This window comes from Prosopis cineraria, unplaced genomic scaffold, assembly GCF_029017545.1.
Source record: "Prosopis cineraria cultivar Desert tree isolate PC_DT_omini unplaced genomic scaffold, ASM2901754v1 PC1, whole genome shotgun sequence".
NCBI lineage: Eukaryota > Viridiplantae > Streptophyta > Magnoliopsida > Fabales > Fabaceae > Prosopis > Prosopis cineraria.
This window is the reverse complement of record NW_026555332.1, coordinates 2283459-2302977: the sequence shown is the minus strand read 5'-3', so window position 1 is coordinate 2302977 and position 19519 is coordinate 2283459. Positions and strand designations below refer to the sequence as shown.

The following is a 19519-nucleotide window of genomic DNA, read 5'->3' as shown; positions in this document are numbered from 1 at the left end:
AGGTATGTAAACACTAAGACTTTCATTTCGTGCGTATATGATCTGGACTTTCAGCTTAGTTATGTATACCACGTCATGAGGTCATTTTCGTAAAAAAAAAAATAAATAAATAAAAAACAGAGTGGGAAAGGTGAATATGATGTTCTAGATTATGCGAAACCATGTTCAGGCTTAATATTGCTGCTGGTCAAAGTTCTTATTACAAGGTGTATTCTAGAAGAGATATTTTTTGATTCTTAATGTAAGAATATAATGGAGTATTAGTGCTTGTTTGGTTTCTATTTCCATTTTTTATTTTTTAAAACTATTTTATAATATAGTTTTTAAAATTGTTTTTGAAAAAAATAAAATGAAAATCCATTTGATTATTTCAATTTATAAACAATTTTAAAATTAAAAAATGAACTAATAGTGATAGTTATAGACAATTAGTGATAATAATTAATAATAAAAATTAGTTAAAGTAATTATAATTTTTAATAATCAAATTTACTATATTTTAAAAATAAAAAAATAATTTTTTTCATTTTTTTGTTTTTAAAAACAAAAAATGAAAATAGTTTTGAAAATAATTAAATAAGAAATACTTATTTAAATAAGTTTTAAAATTTTTCTATTTTTAAAATAAAAAATAGTTTTTAAAAACAAGAAACAAATAGGCCCTTGATTACATTTTTCTGATTTTACCCCTATTTAAACTTATTACTATAAAAGATAATGTAATATAAATTTAATTTTTTATTTAAATGTAAAAATTAGATTTTTTTTATTTTTAAATAAAATTAATGACTTAACCACTTTTTTTTAGTTTCAATAAAATAATTAGAGGTGTCTTATAATAAAGATCAAAAGAAGAACTTTGCAAGAATCTTCATTGTCTAGTGAGTTCCAAATTAACTAACAAGTCACCAACTTAACTCCAATGGTAAAAATAGGGCATAGTGACCAACAAGGATTGAGTCTAAAGAAATAAACTAATCTCTCGTTGGGAGACAACACACTAGGTAGACGGAGGATGAAAAATATTTAAAGTCAAAGGACAGAATAGAAGTATAAAACATTAAATTTTAAAAACAAATAATTTAAAATATCAAATTTTTAAATACAACATATCAAAACTTATGCCACAAATACACAATATTTTCCCGGGTGAAGGGGCGTATTTGCCTCTCACGTCAATGTAGCTCTGCCATTAATTTTATATATAAAGACAACTAAAAGTTGCAAAAAGATTCTGATAAATAGAAACCGAGGAAGCAATACTTAATGTAAATTAGTAAGGTAATTTTTTCATTTAATTTGTTTTTATAATTTTTTCATTTAATTTGTTTTTATAATTGTTTCATTTTAATCCGCTTAATAGTTTTGCTACTACTTACTACCATAATATAAGGAGACATAGTCAAATGAAAATATTTTTCCAATGTCATAAAGATTGTTTTAATGCCACTATAAACCGTCAGGTCCAAAAACCAAAAAGTGTAACCCGTATTTAAAAAAAAAAAAAAAAAGTCCCACCCGGAGAGTTTAGGTCCAAATCTCCATCCATACTACACCCAATCTCTGCATCTCTTGAAAAACTTCAAGGGGGACTAGTTAGTGCCATATTTATTTTTTTAAAAAAAATAAGATATTTTTAAAGAGTTAAATATTTAAAAATATAATATTTTTAGTCTTTTGAGGTTATCGTTACCTTTTTTTTTAAGTACTCCCATTAATAATAATTTTATATTTATTATAAGGTGTTCAATAAGGATAAATATGAAAAAATAGGGTTAGTTTGAAAATAGGTAATTATTTTATTAAGAAATAAAATTTGATTAAAAATATTTTATATTTTTTTAATAAAGAGAGTATATAAAAGCTAACAACCAAACTCTCGATTATTTAAGGAATAAAAGGTCTTATCATTTACCTTAATCTAACTTGGTAATGCTCTTAAAATTCATGTTATAGAGATTGTTGGTGCTCAGTGAGCAATTTTGCCATTTCCTCACTATGCTAGGACGCTAAGTCGGAAGAAATCCATGCTTTTGAGGAAAAATATAAGAGAAAATGATAATAAAATCTTCCTAAAATCTATAAATGATAAATTAATCTTTTAAAATATCATAATTCTCTTGAAGTTCTTGAAGACTTTTCTATTATTAATAAATTTATATAAATTATCAAATTATTCTTGTTGAAAATAAATATTTTATAAGTTTTGTTTAGATATTTATAACTTTCTTTCTTATATTCACAACAATGCAACAGTAAATTATAACTTTACACGTTAAATTTCTCATTTACTGTTGCATTATTGTGAATATAAGAAGAAAAGTTATAAATATTTAAATAAAACTTGTAAATTATTTATTTTTAACAAGGACAATTTGATAATTTATATAAATTCATTAATGACAGAAATTTTTTTTAAGGATTTCAGAAAAATTATGACATTTTAAAAGATCAAATTATCATTTATAAATTTAAGAGAGATTTTATTATTATTTTTTAAAATATAATATCTAATCCTTAAACTTTAGTTCAACTATCAATTTAGTATTGAACTTCAACAAATAATGACTTAGTCATTTTGATTTTTTAACTTGTAACGATTCAATCTTTATAGCTTTTTTTTTTGTTCAATACAATTCAATGCCTATAATTCATTTATTGAGTCAAAAATTTAAAACTAAATTCATAATAAAAAAATTTAGAAACTAAAAATTATATTATCCATTTTCTATTTATTGCATATAAGTATTATCATATTTTAGACATGGTAGAATATTAATGGGAGTCCTTTTTCCAAAAGATTCAACAAACAAATCTACGTTGTATCATAAAAAAACAACGTAACGCACTAGGGAGAGGGCGGGATACGATGTTACAAATGTGAAATCCCAATTCGGTTGGCCAAATGATAAAACACTTTCTTTTTCCAACAATTAATTTTTCATCTACAAAACATTTGTGAAATTAAATGTAGGTTCGCATGGTGGTATTCTTAGATTGGATGAAAAAAACGTGTTAAATATAATAAGTCAACCCATCCCACGAGTTAAACGATTTGAGCTGGGGAAAAATAGCGTTTGAGGTGATATTTTTCTAATCCAACTCTCTCAAGTCTCAATAATTGGGTTACGCGTTCCAAGCCATCAGGTTTGGCCGTATTTTTTATATCCTCGATTTAAAAATCCAACTACATGATATCCCTAAGACATAAATATCACAATTAAATAGATCAACACAAAACAACTCCCAGATCTAACAAAGCTAGCTCCAGCGTATTTTCTTTTTGATGAGTTTACCAGGCCGAGCTCCAAACACTTTTTATACTAAAATAGGGCGTTATATAAGTCCTGCAGTCCAATTATATCTTGTCTAACTCAAGACAAATTCAATTCTATTAGATTTGAATAAAAGTTAGTCTTTTAAGATAAAAAAGATCAAACTCTTTCTTCATATTAGATTAGACAAGAGATCAAACATCCGGATCGCTTGATCCGATTCGGTTCTATAAATTTATTTAATATCGTTACAATTAATTTATTAATTATTGTTACAATAAGTTAATTTATAATAATAATTAGTATTTTTTTGTGTTTTATACTTGTGAAGTCATGAATATTAACCAAAATTTCAGTATTGACTAACCTCAATCTTCTCCGTTTATTGGTGTTAATTTAGTGTAATAGATTTTAAACATGTTGAAAGTTGTTTAATATTGTTAAAGATTATTTAATTTGAATTATTTGTGTTAAGATTGAAATACTATTTGTTATTGTTAGAGATTATAGTAAATTTATAATTGTTGTTGTTGTGATAAATTTTATATGATTATAAGTAATTTTATTATGTTAATTGAGTTTATGTTAAAAGTTGCTACTTCTCTCTCATAAATGAAAAAAAAATAAAGTGAGATGTGAGATAAGATTGAGATCAGTTTTCTAACTCTATTAAATCAGTCTAATTTCATTCGACTTTAAATTATATTAAGATCGGATCAAATTATATGTTGCTTAACTCGATCTCTTTTATAAATTAAAAAAGGATCAAACTTCACGTCAGTTTAAAGTTTTATTGACTTAGCCCTTTGTGCAGCCATGCTAAAATCTCACATTTTCCACAGCCTACCAAGCTTTCCAAAAATGTCATGTCTGAATGAGCAGTCCGAGCACCCGATACTGACCCGTCTATCAATAATACAAGTGAATTAGTGAAGTGGGAAAGGAATTAAGGACGTCCAAATTTGGCCGAAAATGTATATTGAAATTGGGGAGAAAATATAAGAAAAGAAAACAAGTGAAAAGGGAAAAGCGATAGAGTAAAGAAACGAAAAGCAAGTGGCCTGCTGGCTAAATATCATTTCAAGTCATATCAAATGGTTTTCAAAGGACTGATCACCTTTTTAAATGGGCCAGTTTTTGATCTGGTTACTGATTCCTTTTATATGACTTTTCAAAATTATCATCCGCGTAATTTCCTCTTTTGCAACAGGGATTTTTTAATGTGGCTTTAGATTAAAATTTTGCAATTGAAGTTACGATTTAGCTGAGATTCGTAAATTAAGATTAAAAAAAAATTTGCAAATGTACATGTGAATACTTTTTTAAAAAAATAATTGAATAAACTGAATTTTATATGTATGATTTAATTCAAAAGTTAATTTTTATTTAACACTCAAGCACACAAATAATTCTAAATTTTTACTTACATTGTTCTTAAACTCTCAATTTTTATTTAGTATTCGTCCAAACTTTAGGCAAAAATTTTAAATTATCATATAACTCATAACCTCAAGTTTAAATGTTTGGTTTAACTTTTCAAGAATTTAATTAAGGCAATGGAATGAGTTCAGTCATTATTTAAGAACAATCAAAACCAAATCTTATAACATCCTAAACCCCAAAAAATTCATAAAAAAGGGAGAGGGAGAGATGTAGGAATCTTATCCAAGGGTGAATCTTGCTCCAAATGCTTTTAAATTAATTCTAAGATTGAGCCCTAGCACCCACCAATCACTATTCATTGCCCTCTCATGTTTTCTCTTCTCTCACTTCTGATTTCGATTTGGTTTCACGAGTTTGATAAGTGTAGATTTTACATGTGTATCACGACGTGTGGCACAAAAAGTCCTACACACATTTTGAACCTCTCTCCGTGCTATAGCCTGCTTAAACACCGACTGATCCTCTTCTAAGGCTATCTAATGACCAAATTAATTTTTCAAAAACATCAAAAGTTAATAATTCACCTAATTTGACCAAAGTACCCTCTCCAACATTGAAAATTCCTAGAATTGAAATATAAGATGTTACCTAAGTGATGCTTTTTATACATATCAGGAATTGAACACTTGCTCCTCTTTTTTTTTTTTTAACCCACATATATTTTCCTATTAAAAGCAATATTGTTCAAAGTATTGTTAGGTGCTAAATGTGAGCACCCCTCTCAATGAAAATTGAAACCTTAATATGTTATAATATGAGAGACTATTTTTTTTTTTTAGGCTAAATCTAACCCTGTTGGTGGTATCCTTGTTCCTCTTACTATATTGATATATTTATTATTGAAGCTACCTTTCACAAGCTGACTCAAGCTGCCTTTTCTGGGCCCAAAGAGTGAGATGATTTGATAAAAACATTCAATTCCTTTTTGGAAAAAAGGCTGGGGCTTGGTGTTTTTTTTTTGGACTGGGCCCTATCTTTTGTCAAAGGTAAGCTTGGCTTTGGGTCTTAAAACGTGGTTCAACCACGGGAAAACATCTTTTTGCCCACAACACCAAATCAAAACTTAATTCAACTCATAGTTACAAAAAAAAGAAAAAAAAAACTTAATTCATCTCATACAATGTTATTCCCTCATCAGGGCATTTTTTACTGATTAATGTTAACACAAAATACTAAAGTTGATAGTATTACTTTTTTTTTTTTAAAGTTCTCATTGAATATATTTTAGAAAGAGCTGAGGTAATATAAGAAAAATATATTTATTTTATTAGAAAGTAATATTAAAAAAGTAATACTAGTTTTTAATATTTTAATGATATATATTTGTAATTTTTTTAATTCTTGATTGCATGAAATATTTAATAATATTTTGAATTTGAATATCAAAGCAATATTATAAATTGATTAGTAAAACGTTTATTTTGGGATCGGATTTCATATAATTCGTGGGAGAATTAAAATATACCAACTTACCAACCACGAGGATAAAAACCAACTGAAAATGGCTTTTTGACCTTCGTGCTGTAGGGAAAAAAAATTATTTCCCATAATCCATGGTAGAAATAACTTACCAGAATATTATAGATTCAAATTTAATTTGTACCAAACCGATTTATAAACACGATAGATTGAAAAGAAATTGGCTTAATATGCATTGAGTTTTTTTTTTTTTTATCATGTTGTTAGATTAGAAGTTGGCTTCATTGAAATCAATTTCTCTTTCATATGTTGTTTGCCTGCATCAGACTATTGCAGCATCCTTACCTCCCCATTATTGTTTTCCTCTTTCTAAATTCTAATTCTCCCAACCGTTTGTTAGCTCATCATCTGACCCCAATTCTTCCTTGAACAATTAGAGTTGATAGTTTAGACGGATTGAGTTTATTCAAGTTAAACTTAAAATATTCAGCTATATAGAAAAACCCATTAGCCAAGCCCGTCTCTAGCACCTCAGGCTTATTCGAACCAATTTGAGTACTCAAATTATTTAATATTATTTTATTTTTTGATTTAAATTTTTATTTTAAAACATTAAGATTTTTACATTTTATATTATTTTAACTTTTCTATTAATAAAACAATTCAAGTATTTTGGCCAAACCCATTCAAGTTTAAGTGGCCCGAATAAATTTTAAATAAAGAAAATTTTATTCTAATTTATTCAGCTTGGCCCAAATTGTTAACAATATCTTCACCTATTATTATTTTTTTCTCCATCATAATTCTCTTTAGAGGTGGAAGATAATTTAATTTTAAAATTAATGTTTTGTAGAAAATAGTAATTTAATAATTAAAAATAATAATTACAATTATTACCAAAAACAATAATTACAATAGACCAACAAAAAAAAATAAAATAAAATAATATTTAATAATTTAATATTCGAGTCAGGTTGAATAAGTTTGAGGAGTTAGGGGCCATATTTAATTATATAAATTTTTTACACATTTAAATATTTTAACTTCAATTCAAATGAGCTGACCCTGCCAAAATTATTAGTTTTAATTGTGGGAGGAGGGATTTTCTCCACAAAAGCCCAAATAAAACATCCTTATCATCTTCTCCCAAAAAAGAAAAATATCCTTATCGTCCCTACAAATTATTCCAATAGTAGAGTTACCGACATTTCATTTAAAAACTCCATCGCAATTAATTTTAAAATGACCACTAGTTGGAAACCTCTAAGTGCATGGTTGGGTAGTGATGCTCTCACCTTCCAGTGTCAATTTCTATTGCTCACATGCTGACCAAAATTTCGAGACAGCAGCCTATGATGTCAAAATGCACTACCAAAAAAAAAAATTGTTTAAAGATATCCAATAATCTTTTTCTAACTAATGAAAAATTTGTCTATAAACACGTAAAGATGAATTTAGATATGAATATTACAGTGTCTCAAAAAGGAGCTTTATTGAATAATTGGAGACAAATTTTTTAAGCCATCTCTTCTTAGGAATAGATTTATTTTGTCTCTAAATAAAAGAAATGCCACCTTTAAGTTTATAAAAAATCTGTTACTACAAAATGGTTTAAAAATTATATAAAATGATAGAAACGAAATATTAGTCTCTAAATCCGTCTTTAAAAAATTGAAAACTAAATTCATTAAGGCTCCACTGCTGCCTCAGTGCCTTGCCACATCACCCGTCACATCTACATCTAGCACATGCCATGTCACTAGACACCTTATCAGCCACATATGCATCTACATGTGCCAACTCACCTGACACCTCACTCCCTCACATGTGGATCAATTAATGCCATATCATATGTCACGTCGCTACCACATACCACGTTATATATTCGTTTCAAAACATGCTAAGGCTAAAAATTGATCCCTTGACCTTCTCATTTTTAAATATCATGTTCTCTTTCTTTACTAATTGAACTGAAATGCACTTGTAATTATTATAAGTAAAATTAAATATGTGTTACTTAACTAAAAACACATATATCAAACATTACATTATTAAAAAATATACATTTATTATTTTTATTTTCAATTATTAATATAATAAAATTATTTATATGACTAATTATATTATATTTTTAATAAATTATATTATATGCCAAGAATTCAAAGAAAGCTTCACTAGGTCTTTCATAGCTCCATCTTCAATTGAAACAATGCCAGGAATAAGATTATCCCGACCAAACTCAATATCTCCTTTCAATTCTAGAATCTCTGCTCTTGTTGCTAATGACTTAATCATTTCTTTGGAGAATATCTTTTGTAGCTTGGCTGGCTTAAAGCTTTTTTTGATTGAAATATCCAATTGAGGAGAACAAAAATCAGAGAAGTCACCACCATTTATATTATATCTTTGATATCCTGGAAGGAATGTAATTTGAGAAACCTCTTCATTCTTGAGCATATGATCCTCATTCAAAACATAATGCAATTCTTCTAATTGTGAGCATCTAGCAATCACTTTAAATGGATTATTCCTTTCAATCGAGCAATGTACCAAGCCTAAATGTCTCAATGTTTTAAGCTCACTAACTCCATTAGGTAGTTCAATTATTAAACAATTAACCAATTCCAGAGTCTCAAGCATTTGTAAGTTTTTGAGCACAGATATATCACCTAATTCCCAATTGGTAAGGGACAGGGTTTTGATATTTTCTAGTGACTGAATTGATTTTGGCAATGACAAAGCTAAAGTTCTCCCAAAAACCAACTAAAAATGGCTTTTTGACCTTCGTGCTGTAGGGAAAAAAAATTATTTCCCAAAATCCATGGTAGAAATAACTTACCAGAATATTATAGATTCAAATTTGGTTTGTACCAAACCGATTTATAAACACGATAGATTGAAAAGAAATTGACTTAATATGCATTGAGTTCTTTTTTTCATTTTGTTAGATTAGAAGTTGGCTTCATTGAAATCAATTTCTCTTCATATATTGTTTGCCTGCATCAGACTATTGCAGCATTCTTACCTCCTCATTATTGTTTTCCTCTTTCTAAATTCTAATTCTCCCAACCGTTCATCAGCTCATCATGCAACCCCAATTCCTTCTTCAACAATTAGAGTTGATAGTTTGGACGAATTAAATTTATTTAGGTTAAATTTAAAATATTCAACTATATAAAAAAATCTATTAGTCAAACCTGTCTCTAATACCTCAGGCTTATTCCAACTAGTTTGAGTACTCAAATTATTAAATATTATTTTATTTTATTTTATTTTTTGACCAATTTAAATTTTTATTTTAAAACATTAAGATTTTTACATTTTATATTATTTTAACTTTTCTATTAATAAAAGAATTCAAGTATTTTGGCCAAGCCCATTCAAGTTTAAGTGGCCCGAATAAGTTTTAAACAAAGAAAATTTTATAAACGTTTAAGTCCAACCCTAAATTTATTTTAATTTATTCAGCTTGGCCTGAATTGGTAGCAATATCCTCACCTAGTATTATTTTTTTCTCCATCATAATTCTCCTTAGTTAGAGGTGCAAGATAATTTAATTTTAAAATTAATGTTTTGCAGAAAATAGTAATTTAACAGTTAAACATAATAATTACAATTATTACCAAAAACAATAATTACAATAGACTAAAAAGAAAAGAAAAATAAAATAAAATAAAATAATATTTAATAATTTAATATTCGAGCTAGTTTGAATAAATTTGAGGGGTGAGGACCATATTTAATTATATAAATTTTTTACTCATTTGAATATTTTAATCTTAATTTAAATAAGCTGACCCTCCCAAAATTATTAGTTTTAATTGTGGGAGGAGGGATTGGGGGTGGAATAATGAGCTGAGTGTCAGCTCAGAGAATTAGAAAAAGGGAAAAAATAACATTGGGAAAGCAAGGGTGCTGCAGCAATCAATATGTGAGAAAAAAAATTGGTCTCAGTGAAGTCAACTTCTAATTTAACAACACCAACGACACTTGCCCAGCCAATATTTTTTTTTAATCAATTATGTTTATCAATCGATTTGGGACAAACCAACAATTTAAATTTATAGTATTGTGGTAAATTCTTTTCACCATGTAGCATTTTAGGAAATATATATTTATTTATTTTTTTACTTTAGCACGCAGGTGAATAAGCCCAAAAATTCATTCAATATATTTTATTTTAAAAAAATAGAAATCCTTTCCCAAATTGCTCAAGAAAAAAAGAAAAGAAAAAAAGAAATCCTTTCTCAAAAAGAGGCGCCGCCCAACATAGGCTCTCTGGTTATGCGCGAAGGTCTCGACTTGTTGCTCCAACTCCGACTGTGTGCTATCTTTGTACCGTACCGATGGCCAAGGGGGAGGACGCTGTTAGAAGGAAGAAGAACAAAGCGAATCGCAAGAAGCTCCGAAAGCAGAATGACTCCTCCTCTGTTTCTGCCAGGGTGGCCGCCATCATCGCCGCCAAGAAGCGCCGCCTCTCCGGAAAACGCCGCATGTGCCAGGTACTTCCTTCGTAACAATAGTGGTGTGTATTGTTATCTGCTGGGAATAGGTTTGAGGAAATTGTAGCTTTTATATGGCAGTTTGATGTTTCACGGAACCGTTGATTGGTAGTTACACTCGGTGGAATTCTTCGTGGATGAAACATTTGTTTAGCATTTAGGATTTTTTTCGTTTGTAGAAATGCAGTGAGTTGAAGTTTATGCTCAGAGTCAACGCAACGCAACGTAGAGCTCTAGTTATGATAGGTTCTCTTGTCTTGTAAAATTTATAAGCCACTTCTTCATGGCATTGCAGGGGATGTGCTTTAGCCTGCCTACTCCGGATGATCCATTCAATGATCGACATGGGAAACCAGAATTAAAAAAGAAGCGTTCTGAAAAGCAAAGTCATTCCCAGAAAGACGGGAGGCCTGATGATGGGAAGAGTGCTGCTAGAAAGACAGACATGCTAGGAGAGGATGTTTCAAAATCTAACAAGTTAAAGGACAATGAGGTCACAGATCTGAAGAATAAACATAAATCTGTCACAGCCACCCATTATCTGGGCCAGGAATATATTAACCCAGAAAGAGCAAATATTGAGGTGACTAAGAAGGGCAGCCTTTGCTTCCCCAAGGGAAGAGACGGTGAAAACCCTGAGACCCCTTCCAAGTTTCTTATATGGTGTTTAAGTTCAATTGAAAATGCACTGCGGCATGATGATGCTTACACTGATCAAGAGGGAGACTCTTTGCTTTTGACCCATGGGGATTAGAATTTTGGAAATGTTATTGTACTGGGAAAGATATTATGGAGACCAATGGAAATTCTGCTACCACCGAACAAATTGCATGGATGGTTTCTAGTGCTGCTGATACTATTGCAAGAAAGGAGAAAGAAGGCTTATCCCTTGGCAGTCCCTTTCTTCTATTTCTTGTACCCACCCAAGAAAAATCTGTTAAGGTTTGCAAATAATCTCTCATTTTCATATTTATATATTATTTCTTACTATAAGTTGAAGTATCCTTTCCTTTCTTTTTTAGGGTAAATTTCTTCCTTGTTGTCTGTATTCCTGATGCTTCTAAGTTTCCTTGTTTAATCGTACTTAATCTGAACTCTTAATGCAACATTCATGTTGTGACTTTTTGCTGTTGCTTTTGCTAAGACACAATGTTAGTGAACCAGCGTTGCTTGTTGATTATTCTTACCCTTGACTTGTTTGCACTTCTGTAATTTCTATACTCATTATGAACAGGTCCGCTTAGTTTGCAAGGCTTTGAAGCCTCTTGGAATTCATACAGTGAGTATACATCCAGGTGCCTCCTTAGACCACCAGATTCAAGGGTAATGGATGATTGGGTGACGCTGTATGTGTGTGTGTGTGTTGTGTTTTTTTTTTTTTTTTACCCGGGTCTCATAATGTAATCCTGTGACATAGTGGTGCTTGCGATCAAAAGGCAGTAACATATAATGCTTGTTCTCATAACCAGTTCTTGACTATGATTATCTGGCAGCTAAACAGTGAAGAATTGACAGCTCTAACACGTAATGCAAATAATAGGAGAGTGCTTTGTGGTTGCAGATCTACTACAAGTCAAATATTTATATTAACATCCTTCAGTGCTGTATTTAAATGAACAACTTCTTTGAGCGGAAATCAGAATCAATAATTACTTTGATAGCTTGTTTTACTTGAAAAAGAGCTCAGAGAATGTGGAGATTAGAGGCAAGATGGCAATGGTCCTGCCCCTGAATGCCTTAAAATAAGCAAATTGGAACTCAAAGTAAGCAGATCAATGATGAAATCCTAGGTGATGAAAAATACGAAGAAGAGGAAAAAAATAAAGGTATATATACGAAAAGAAAAAAAAATAAAGGTAAATGAAAGTTAATAATAAAATTTGATTTTCTAATTGAAAATCATGTGCAAGAAATTGGATGATATATTGGAAAAGACTCCTACATCTAGGTATGATAGTTGGAACATAGACATGTATAAACATGTCCTTGATATCTTATTCAGCTTCTCATCATTTCTTTCTTTCTTTCTTTCTTTGTTTTTTTTTTTGGGGGTGTTTTACAGTCTGAAATGCTGTGAGCCTGAGTTCCTTGTCTCTACTCCTGAAAGGCTTTTGGAACTTGTCTCTTTGAAGGCTATTGATATATCTGGTGTCTCTATGCTGGTAATTATTCTATTGATTTTACTGTACATGGAAGTTTCCCTTCTTGTTTTCATTTATTCTATATTCTTATTTATTGTTAGTGCTAGTACCATTACCATCCTTTTTTTGTCCAAGAGTAGTACTATCACTATCTCTTAGAAGAAGGTAACTTACACTCTTCTCCCAAGAAAGATGTTTAAATTGCATGATTTTCCCTTTTATTTAAAAAACTACTTGCAGCAAAAGATGAGGTACAGGAAGTTCTATTTTGATCAAAATATCCTTATATCACTTATAACGAGTATTTTGTGGGAGAGACTTTTATGTCCCGTTCCCTTTCCTTTTTAGCAATGTATATAATGTCTTTGTAGTCATTATTCAATTGTTTTTTTATTCCACAAAATCACTTTTCTCATTTCTTTTCTCCCATCAATTTTGTGTATCATTTTATTAATTATTGTTTTGATATTGAATAGGTTGTTGATCAGCTGAACTCTTTCTTTAGTGCTGGCCAAATTGATGCTATAAAATCGATCAAGGATTCTGTTTCTGGTGCTCCCCAACTTGTGGTTTTCAATGATTGCACCCACTTTACATCTATTCCGGCAGTTCAATATCTTTTGGCAGGACCAATTTGTAGACTATCTCTTAATGGTTCAGTTACAAGTCAAAGTTCTTGCGTTGTCCAGTCTGTGAAAGTGTGTGCATCTGAAGCAGAAAGGCTTAAAGAGGTATATGTCTTGGCAAACTAAGCTTGTTTTCTTCCTGATCTATTTAAGTGATTAAATTACAACCATTAGAATTAGTATAAGGCAACCTTTTCTGTCTTAGATTCAGATTTTTTTTTGGAAGTTAGCAATTGTTTTCTTCTTATCTAGTTCGATCAATTTTAGTCCTTAAGCAGCCTGTTAATACAAGATTTAAGTTCAGTAGCAAGGACTGGTGCCTTTAGCACTATTTACTTTAAAGAAAAGTTGCAACAACTACCATTCCTCCACTCCGTTGATACATTGTTTTCTTTGGTAATCCTTCTTTGTTGGTAGGAAAAGTTAAACTGCAAGTCCGTTATTGTATATGGTTAGACAGAATGTGAGTAATTTTTGTCAGATGTTTCTTCCTCTGCATCTTCATTGGAGAAGAGTTATCCCTTTTGGTTTCAGCTAATGATTTGCTTAGAGGTGCCCCGTACATGTTCACAGAGGGGTGGGAAAGACATGCAGAGCAAATATATGTTGGGTTTTGAATCACAGTTGTGGAGGATTTCTTGTTCTCCATTGATCTGTATTCTTCTTTTCATCAATACATTCATCTTCAATTGAAAGAAAACTTTAACCAAATATGTTTTGATTTTAGTTTCTCGTTTAGGTTTCAGATTATGTCAATCTTGAGCTATGAATGAATTCAAAGTGGTTCTTGGTCTTGGTATTTTTGGGCTTCTATGGACATCTACCAAGTCAATATATGGTGTTCACGTTCTTCTGTTGGGGCTATGCATACGCTTTGGATTGTGACCTAACGTTATGGATTTAACAGAGCTTATTTGAGAGAGTTCAGCCCCTTTTATGGTTATCTGATTAGTTTGTACAAGAAGCAATTCCATCCTAGGAGTACTTTCAGTGTTGTGCTATGTCCTAAATTTGAATTTTTCCAAATAACTTAAATTCTCGTTATCTAGTCCCTAATCTGTTCTGGTCTCCATACATCTACATTTTATATCTTTAAAACCCCTAAATGGTTAAATTATTCTTCCATCGATAAGCCTCAATTGTCTTGATATGGTTTGAGCTTGTTTTGTTGCCTTTTGTTAAATCCACTCAAGAATTTCACTTTCTATGTAATAGTAACCTCCCCATGTTTTACAAACTCAAAATCATCATCCTTAAGATGCATCAACATTCTGTGCTCCTTTTTCTTCCAAGCTACGACTCTGAAAAAGGCATGCACGTAATTGTTCATATTTTTATTTGCATGAATTATGTAACCCTTCGTGAATGTTCTAACTTGTGCAGATCATCAAAGCCTTGGATCAGTGTTGGAGTGGCCAGACGTGTAATTTAGATGTGTTATTTATTGTAAGAGAAGTTGTGAAGTCTCACAAGTTGGTGGCTGCACTCAAATCCAGAAGCTATTCCCTTTCAGTTGGGTCTGGTTCACAGATATATAATGATAGGTAAATTACGAGACGCTTATTTATATAATTGCAAATTGATATGTATTCTTTCGGAAAGATTAGCTATTGGCCTATTGCAAAATGAGGAAATCTCATCACTTAGTAACCTACTAACACAGTATTTTATTGAACTTCCTATCGGATCTGTGAATCTTGTAGATAAATGGTAATGGAAATTTATCATCGATGACCCTGAAGTCATCATTAATTGTTAGACCCTAAAAACTAATAATATGACATAATAGCTTGGGTATTCTAAAATATAGCTGTGCAAGCTAATTTGATACTGAGACCATGAGAATGGGCCTAAGAACTTTCTGATGAGCAAACTCTTAAAATGGTCAGAAGATGAAACGCAAAATAAGATAATCCTAAAAGTTGGTTACGGTATTTCATTCTAGAAAAAGCCCCCTTAGAAAGCGTCAAGGTTGTGCTTATTTATTAAAAGTAATGTGTGGATATGTTGAAGGTTTTTTTGGCTACTGGTTCCCTCGTTATGTGTTTGTTAAAGCAGAGAAACCTTTCAACGTAACCTTTCATTTTGAATGAGAAGAAAATAGGTAGGAGAGAAAACTAGCGAGAAAGAAAGGTAGAAGAAAGAGATATTTTCCGTTCCTAATGCAGTTTTTTCCATTAGCTTTCCCTCTCTCTATGGGGAAATTATGAGAAAACTAGGGTGAAAAATGTTTTTTTTCTCTTTAGCTAGTTTTCTTTCTTATCTTTTTTTTTTCCTTATTCCAAATAAAGCCTAAAAGGAAAAAAAAAATGAATCACATTCACGATGATGTCAATGTTCCCTGAGATAGTTGTATCAAAGCCATAGTTTATGTGCATGAATTGTGTAACAATCTCATTTTCATCATGTTATCAGTTGCTATTCTACCAAAAGCTAGGCAATAATAACTCAAATCTCTCCTTTTCTTTTGTTCTTTTTTTTTTTTTCCCCTTGGCAGTTCAAATCTTCATTAGTTAGCTTATTTTATGTTTATGTCATACAGTGTGGATTCAGATGTCAGAATGAAACCAGCAGTATCCTTGATTGATTTGGAGCACATGTCCACTGCAGATATAGGGAAGTATGATATAGTAATTCTACCCAGTTTTGTACCCTCTATTGAACGTTATGGTCATATTTTAACAAGGATGGCCCGCCACAGTGTGAATGGTATATTGCACAGTTTCTTAACTAAAGGAGACGCAAAACTTACTGGACCACTAATTAAAATTCTAGAGCAGTGTGGGCAGGAAGTGCCTGAAGCATTGCGAAACTTGAATGTTACAGCAAACATGATGGAAGAGTGACTCTGAATCTTGTTTGATTATCATTGTTCAATTCTTTCTAGCTCTGCAGCACTGATTGCCGACACAAGGACTGATTCCTCTTACAGCTGATGCGACAGCAAGGAAGCTTTCAGACTGGATGGTTATAATTCATAAGCACACTGTAACGTGAATTCACAATACTGTGCATACCCACTGGTGATATGGCAAATTAAGAACCTGCAAAATCATGGGTTATGCATATGTATCTGAAGACTTTGTATTTGCTGTGTTTATTCAACTGAAGGAATTTTTGTTTTGGCGTGTGGGGGAAGTATTACATGATTTATCATCAATATTTTACTGCGCAGGTTTGGTATCCTGGCAGCTTTAAAGAAGCTCTTATTTTACAAATATGACTCCGCCGGTAGCATCTTCTGGTAACAGAACTGTACCGCACTTTGCATTTGATATTTTTATACAATTCTCTTTTCATTTAAACTGTGAACTCCACGCTTCACAAAATATGAATTAACAATATGAGAGACATTTTATGCATTCATACCCATTATTATTCTTACATCACTTTTTTTTTTTAAGTGAAAATATGATAACTGACTGAACAGGTCCCATGATTTTGTCCTGTGTATAGTCCTAATTAGGAGAGAAGGATTTTTTTTTTTTTTGAATTGTCTATAAGTTACGCTGTTAAATACTTATTGTAAATTTTTTCTCTACCTTTCATTTAAATATTGATGAAAAAAAGTACATCATTAAAGTGTGTGTATTTAATAAGTATAAATGAGATTTTTGGATTATTTGAATTCTAAACTCATATTAATAGATTTTAAATTTTGGATAATTAAATTTGAGACAATATAATTCCTCCCGTTAATTTTAAGCAAACTGCTATTACATGGGACTAAAAATTCTCTCTCCCCGTCCTTGCCTCTCTCCTCCCTCCCTCTTTGTCTCTCACCCCCCTCTCGCTTGCTTGCTTCTTTCTCTCGTTAGACTCCGACATGTGATCTTGTCAGTCCCTGCTTTGTCACTCACTGCTCCGCCGTCTTGGTCACCGTCCTTATCTCGTGGCCCACCACTTTCCTCCTCGTTCACTTCTTCCTCGGCTTCCCTCTCTCCAATTTTGTCTCCGCACATTTATAGATGAGCTCCATGTTCACCTTATCCATCATCGGCTCCACCAATGAATTCTTCGTCGGGTGGGATAGCCTTGGAGCAGGCACCACACAGCTCATAATGCTGCTTCGTTAGTTTTCAATGTCATTCGCGATATTATGTAGGGTTGATAGCGTTCTTCGTTCCTGCTCTTTTTCGAGTGCTGATAGACTTCTCGGTGTTACTACTGGGACAAGACTTGCCGGGTGAGAACTACTTGAACTGAAAAAATCATTTCCTACATGGCAGACTAGCTACAGCTAATGAAGAAGAAGAGGATAAAAAGAGTGGGTGTAGAGGATAAATAATTAAATATGCCACCGAGAAGATGGGTTCAAAAACACATGGAGATAGAGAATTCATGAACCCACAAACATTATTTGTTTAAGATTAATAATAGAGGTGAGATTGTTACAAGTTTAATTATTCAAGATTTAAAATATATTAAATAAGAGTTTAAAATTTAAATTATTTTTAAACTTATAATTCGAAGTCCATATTGCCATCTAGCTCTTTAATGTTTTCTTCAATTCGATTAAACACATTGAAAGTAAATAAATCAGAAGAGAATATGGCATAACATAACCACCCCACAATCTCTAAGCGCAAAACCAATGTGTTTCTCATTGATCATGGTGCCCCCCTTGAACAGTCAATGGTCTTAACGAATCTAAAAAGTTCCCTTTTAATTAATATTACATATCTAAAAGCATGTTCAAAATTTAGGCCTCTTTGATTTGAGGACCTATTCCTGTGACGTATCAATCCTATCTTCTCTTTAAAGTTCTCAATTGTTTGACATTCACTGTATCTCGTTGGCGTGAAAGCCTAACTTAAAAGCTTTTTTGCAATTTGATAGCATGCCTTTGTCTCCTGTTTTAATTTCCTTTCCCTATTTTTTCTTTCTAAATTACAATGTGTTGTTATATTTTTAATAAGCATAATGATGATAAATTTTAAAATAAAATATTTTGTTTAATTTTTAATATGTACAGGATATAGGTTGTTATCTAGATTTTATGATATTGTCTTGACATTTTTTATTAATATAATTTGTAAATTATAAATTACTCCCTCCGTTAAAAAAATGTAAGACATTTTTTTAAAAAGTTGGATGTTAATAAGACATTTTTAGTCTTTCGAAACGTAATTATTTTTTTTAAGTACCCATATTGATAATAACTTTATATTTATTGTAGAGTGTTTAGTAGGGGTAAATATAAAAAGATATGATTAATTTGAATACCTATTTTATTTAGGGGTGAGATTCGATTAAAAATGCCTTATATTTTTAAATGGAGGGAGTAGTTTTTAATTTTTAGATAATTTATAATATACTGAGAAAGGCAATAAATTTTGAAAAAATATTCTGTATAAATGTTTAACATGCATAGGGATAATATAATATAATAATATAAAATAGAATAAGTTGTCATCTATATACTTGAGGTGAAATATTTTATAATAAAATAATATGTTATTTATATTTTTATTATGTACTATAAGGATAGATGGATACAAAATTCTGGTAAAAAATGAATACAAAATGCTATGAATTTACGTAGAAAAATAATTCCACACTAATAAAACTTTTTTTTTTTTGGAAGCAACTCACTTAATAGAATGCTCTTTGTATATGCGTACAATAGATCTTTTGATTTACAAGATATTAACAATTTTTAAAATAGGGTTAGTTTTTTACAATGTAACAAATTTATGCTTGAATTCTGGTCAGAAGATATACTCACGTTTAATACTCCTGTGCCTAAAACATAATCATTTTTAATAGGAAGATATCTTTATGAAATTAAAACACAATGTTAAAAATAAAACGTCTTTCGCGCGATCAGGTGCCTCTCATGCATCTCAGGGTAAATGCTCAACTATAAAAACGAGGTTTAATTTAGACATGAATTATTAACATACTAAATACATAAGTAATATCTTATTATATCTTAGTAGAGAGGAAAGAACTTCCAACCATACTTCCACTTATACTTGATATAAAGTTTGAAAGAATTTTTTGTCTTTAACATAATATGTAGTTATAGCAATTAATTTTTTTTAATTTTACTCTTTATTTATTTATTATTATTTGAATTTCTAAATAATAATTTATTATGATTATTAATT

The 19519-nt window shown here is 30.6% G+C and overlaps 1 protein-coding gene across 1 annotated transcript; it reads left to right on the top strand.

The window, feature by feature from the left end:
- The first annotated feature begins 10383 nt into the window (after positions 1 to 10383).
- LOC129290678 (uncharacterized) lies at positions 10384 to 16624 on the top strand. Its single transcript, XM_054927546.1, is given in 8 exon segments — positions 10384 to 10639; positions 10935 to 11376; positions 11379 to 11581; positions 11874 to 11962; positions 12702 to 12801; positions 13257 to 13511; positions 14790 to 14950; positions 15949 to 16624. Coding segments are annotated over 8 exon segments (1710 nt in total). The 5' UTR covers positions 10384 to 10483; the 3' UTR covers positions 16253 to 16624.
- The last annotated feature ends 2895 nt before the right edge of the window (positions 16625 to 19519 follow it).